Source organism: Gopherus flavomarginatus, chromosome 12 (genome assembly GCF_025201925.1).
Source record: "Gopherus flavomarginatus isolate rGopFla2 chromosome 12, rGopFla2.mat.asm, whole genome shotgun sequence".
NCBI classification, from domain to species: Eukaryota; Metazoa; Chordata; order Testudines; family Testudinidae; genus Gopherus; species Gopherus flavomarginatus.
Window position 1 is genome coordinate 33,181,927 of NC_066628.1, and position 6,000 is coordinate 33,187,926.

Here is a 6,000-nt window from a genome sequence, read left to right on the forward strand (position 1 = left end):
TCCTGGTCGGATACAGAGCTTTTATAGGGCTCCTTTACACACTGTTTAGGCCCTTTTCCCTGGCATAAAGGGTCTGCAACAGGGATATGGCTCTCACCTTTAATGCCTGAACCGCTAAGTGACTCAGCAATTCAATCACTGACCAGCTGCATTATGATTAGCTTAAAAAGTGTTTTAATCAAGTAAGTGGCCAGATTATCCATAAATATACAGGACCAAATACAATAATAGCAGAGTTTGGGCATCTGTATTTTTAAGATCTATAGTACTGATTTCAGACTGGCTGAAGTTTTTTTGTTTTATTTATAAAATACCTGCAATTAACAGTCAACCAGCATTGTAACTGTCTGGGTAAGTCTCCATTCAGTGTAATATATTGTAGTATAACCATAAACTAGTCATTAATGGAAAGAGGAATTTTACACTGAATGTAACATGTTAGCCAGATAGCTATTATAAGTGAAGCCTTTACAGAATAACCATCCTTAATGTACTGTACGTTTTTATATTCTGCTATTGTTTTACTTTTGCATTTTCTATATCAGTGTAAAAACAACATGCAGATGAAAATCTAAACAGAATTTGCTAAGTAAACACAGTAGAAACATCATTCGTCTAACAAAGTAAAATATGTCTTCTATAATGAATAAATTGGTTTCATTAAATATATTAATTAGGTAAACTGAAAAGAAATGTCCTCAACAAAAGATAATTTAGTAAGAGACTACTAAACTTCATAAATGACTTACTAAGGACCAGTTCTGCCTTCAGGTAAACATGCATAATTCCCACTGACTTCAAAAAGTATTCTTTTCATATTTCTTAATCTATATGTTAGCATTAAGAGTTTGTTTTATTGTCCAATGAAACAATGTAACATTTCAGCCCAACAGCCTTTGAAAAAATGTATGTTTCAGCATATTGTACAAGCATTAGACTCTATAAAGATTACAATTTGTAAAATATCTAAACATTTGCTTTATTTGCCACACACAATTCAACAGCTCATTGAAACTATCCATAACCGTAAGCTAAATTTGATTAAAACTATGACAGCCAATTTCATTTGCGGGGAGTGGTTATTGAGGATTAATTTTTTTTTTTTATTATTTTTGTATTTGTGTCACGTTGAACCTGTCTTAGCTTGAACTGTTGGCAAGTATCCAAAAAAGCCAATGAATACTTTCATACCTGCTATCTTTTGTTAAGTCTTGGGGAAATGTGACTCATTTTAATGAGAAAATACTGTTAACAGAATTCAAACAAAAAGTCAAAAGAAAGCAAGGCATGTTAAACAACGATAGTCTCCAGAAGTTTATTTCAACTTCATATTCAGAAACCACCTCGCTACTACCAACATTACTGCATGTACCTCTAAGATGAGCTTTATTTTATTTCACATCACTGTGGTTCAATTGTGTCAGCACTTCCACTAGATAGCCCAATTTCTGGGGATCTACAAAATTTGGACTTAAAAATTAAAACTTGGTATACATCATCTCCCTTGGGAAATATTTTTTCATTTGTTTTTACCAATATTAAAATTAAGAGGGTCAAAAAAATCAGATTCTTTTAGATGCTTTTTTATGTTCTAACTCAATCACACTCAGAGGCATTCTTATAGCAAGGATCCACACGTCTATCAGCATGCATGACTAGGGCTTAAGAGAGAAAAACATACATAGTATGGGTACACGTAGATACACATAAGGAAAGTAATGAAAGTAATAGACACACGTCATCCAATTTCTCATTGTTTTAAAACTATCCTGCCTCCCTACCTAATTATTGTTTCCTTTTAAATTCCTATCATTTGCTTTTTCACCTACTCTTCCATTCCCAAGTTAGTTACTGGGAATGGGAATCTTTACCATCTCTTCCCCTCCAGAATTCTTATCCCCCTACAATGGAAAAAATAAATCAAATTTCTATCAACCCCATAGAAGCTTTAAAGCTCTAAATGTCTAATATCCAGTGGGGAATCTTTAGGTCGACCTAGAAGGCAGCAGACTCCATATGGCTTCCTTCTCTTTAAGTTCAAAGCAGCTCCTGTTGCATGCTCCTCCTAAGGTGAGGGGTAGGGAAGAGCAATTTAAGACAAAAATTGAATTCCTGATGCAACAGTGATTCTAAGCAACAGTTAAATGCTCCATGTGACCACTCTCCAAATCTCCAGGACAGGTACTGACCTTGGGCTGGCAATGACTGTTGGCATGCATCTAACTGCATGATGAGCCTTAACGTGGCCTTGAAATGGTTCCACTAAGAAATAACAGTGGGAAACGCAGTCAGCCAACCATTCTACACATAAACTTCTTAAACACAATTTGATCTAATTTGTTATCTCAAGGGAGACAAAAGGGGATGAATTAAGGGCTTTGGTACCCTTCAAATAAAAAACAAAGATATCTTCATAAATCTAAACTGTGAAGTGCTTCCAAAGAATGGACATGAAGGTATTAGAAAAAAATTGGAGGAACAGGCCACTGAGCTAGGTATAGGGGGCACCCAAATCACAGGCGTTTTTTTTTTTTAAAGCCTACCACAGCCCAGCTCATGGTAAGGGATCCAGAGACACCAGAATCACTGGTCAGAATCAGTTCGCTCAGAAGTGTTGATTTTTCACACCCCTGAGTAATATAGCTGGGTTGACCTCAATTTTTAACATACACCAACACCTCTCTCACAAACAGAAATTAGTCCAATAAAAAAAGACTACCTCACCCACCTTGTGTCTCAAGAAAATATTTTTCAGCCCTATTTCCAAATTCAAAGCAGAAAATGCTAACAGAAACACCTAATTACAGATATACTAAAAAGCTATAATAACTATAAATTTCTAGTTCATGCAATAGAGCAATCCAAACAGTGAAATCAGTGATACCAGTCCTCCCTTAAACCAACCACTGATACAAGAGGAGGAGGAGAGCTAATTTAAAAAACATGCCAGGTAGTATTATCAAGCCCCGAAGTTAAGCAAAAGAAATGGCCTTTTAATTACACCAAGTTAAAATTGGCAAGAAAGTAACAGAAGTGGAAATATACAAGCTATGAATTGGTCATACTTTTTTAAAAAATTCTTAATTCAGCACACTATAAAAGCAACACAATATTCTGAATGACTTTCTGTAGATACTATTTTTTAAATTGAAATACATTTACAGAGCACACAATTTAATTTGTTTTGAGAGAGAAATATGCTTCATCATATTCCCACATTCTTTACAGGGTTTCCAATTTGAATTGACATTAGTAACATATAAATCAAACAACCCACCTTATACACACGTTTTCAAAATAATAAATTTGTATATTTTTTTAAACCCACTAAATTTAGATACTAAAATCCATTGCAGTTGTAGTTCTGCCTTCAGTTTATTAAAGAAATTCAAATTCTATTTATGTATTTGTTTTGTTGTTGGTTTGTTTTTTGTAAAAGCTTAAAAATGCAAAAGTTTCAAGAATCTACTTGATATCAACTAGAGCATATTCATAGACATTTGCCTCACTGGGTGACTATTTTCTAAAGACTTCCTCTTAAAATAGTTTCAATTCTCTATGAGAAACAATTCTTTGGTGCAATGAGGAGTGCAGCTTGGGTGGGACTTAACAGACATACCATATGCAACCCTGCAGCTATGATTACAGCTCAATCTGAACTGGGAAGGATCAGTATGATTAAATTACCAAAGCCTTTGATTCCTTCAAATGGTGTAATCTTCCATCCAGAAACTAGCCAAAGCACAGCACAGAAGGTGCACTTTACCATCAATAGACAGTAGCACTGCTTTCCATACCCACCTACAAAAACCACACCTAACCCAAGGAAGGAGATAAACAGCACACAATAAAAATGTGCCAGAGCCTTATATAAACACACTAACTTTTTAGTGATGAACCACATTAAAATCATGTTTTCAAGATATCTGCTAGGTATACAAGGACAGTAATAGCAAAAACAACCAAATCGTATTTTAATTTGTATCCATTTGAAATACAGAAAGGCAATCCACACTAAGCCTAATTAGTAAGTATTGTTCTAATCAGTATTAATTTTGGCACCTTAACTCACAGTAGAACTATCAGTTTTACTATTTAGACACAGAATCATAACACTTAGAGCCAAAATAAAATCCCATTAGAGTACCAAGCAAATCATCTGCAAGGACAGGGTACATACCCTGGAAAAAAATTATTTAAACAGCTTCACTTTACCCAAGACTTATGTGGACCGATTCAGATGTAGAAATGGCACTGGGAATCAATTTACAATCAGTCAGTACAAAATGTTCTTTCAGAAAAGAATGCTGAGAATCACTTTGCTCTTGAAATTAGTTAATTAGTGGCATCAATGAATAAAGCATGTGTATGGAGCATTCATACAAAATTCTTTTTAGCAGTGCACTCAAAGGGGCAGTCAAGGTGAAAATCATGTTTTTATACATATGTTACAATTAATTCTTTGGATTATTAAAACGTTTTTAAAATTTAATTTATTTTTCACCATTTATACTACTAGTTTTTTCCCCTCTTTATTTCTCAGTTTGAAAAATGAAATTTAACTACTGGTAATTAGTAATTAGTTTCTAGACAATTTCAATCTCAGTGCTTTTTCTTCATCTATGCCTGGAATATGCCTTTAGTTTCATACACAGACCTTACTGCAATAATTTGTGATCATTAGTCTAGTACAATGCACTCTATATGGGGCAACATGTTCTGACTATACAGAAGCCGAAACTAGGGCAGCGAGCATAGCTGCCACCCATTTGTTGAGACACACATTACACAGGGATCATTTTATACCAGTACTCTATGTTCTGCTCTTGTTCCTATTAACTTCTAGGTGAAGTGCAAGGTTTTGGTTTAAACCTATAAAGGACAAATGGTTGGGAATCTGGTCACACAGACAACTGATTCCCTCTCCAAGTGGTAATGCAGCAGCTTCTGTCAGCAGCTTGAGCTTTTAAGTAGAGGGGGACTGTAAGAAACAGAGATGCTATCAGAGCATTTTCTGTGAAGAATCTTTCTTGGCTTTGGAATACATTAGCCCCATTAAGAGACTAGATTTCTTAACTTTCTGGGTAAGCTACAGAGCCCACTGTTCTTTTTGGACATTGGAAAGATGGTTCATGTGACAGGGACACATGGGTTTGTTGATGGATATTTTTATGTCTTTTGTGTTACTTATATGAACTATTCATTAAATATGTTACAGGTTTTTAACTTTTCCATGAAATATTCTTTGTTCTAGTTGTTGTAAGGTTGAGACTCCTTCCTCAGGGCTAGAATCTTTATAAATAAAAAATCCAATCTAATCAAATTACATCTACATTACATCATACAGAATTACAATCCCAGGCATAACAAGCCTCTCCTCCCCTTCTCCCCCACCCCACTTGAATATAACAACTTCCCCTCCATATACTTCCTCCTCCTCGATAGTCAAGCTTTCTTCCTATCTCTTTGCCACCACCAGTGTCCTGCACCGAGTTTCTACAGGGCACACTTTGGTGTTCCTGGCCCTTCCTTCTTATTCTAGCCTAGCCTACTTACATAGGTGACTAACTTAAATGTCCTAGCTCTACAGAAAGAGCTTCATCTTTCCAAGTCAACCTCTTTCCTTCTACATAAATGAATTTTTTAAAAATTATTTACTGCAGTTTGAAAATGACAATGGACACACAGTGGGAACAGAACAACGTCACACTAGATGCCATGCAGCATAGTTAAGATTCAGTAGAGTTTTATATATTAGCAGTGACCCTTATGTATTTACATAGTCACAGTATATTACTAAATAGCTCTTTCTGAGACATGACATATATTGCACTGTGGAAATGTGGTAACAACAGCTCAGATTTTAACTATGGACCCATTAGATGAAATGTAAAGCCATGTTTTTAAATATGCACTCAGACCATATTCTTTAGGGGTTTAACAAAGTACTTACTGTTCACGACATACAATATTTTGTTCAAATACTCTAGCTCTACATAA

At 35.1% G+C, this 6,000-nt stretch overlaps 1 protein-coding gene across 1 annotated transcript in view; it reads right to left on the reverse strand.

Moving 5' to 3' along the window:
- Window positions 1-6,000, reverse strand: part of TBCD (tubulin folding cofactor D) — a 160,995-nt gene that overhangs the window by 60,391 nt on the left and 94,604 nt on the right. Inside the window, 2 exon segments of the mRNA XM_050919182.1 lie at window positions 3,778-3,784; window positions 5,954-5,992. Coding sequence (XP_050775139.1) covers window positions 3,778-3,784; window positions 5,954-5,992 — 46 coding nt within the window.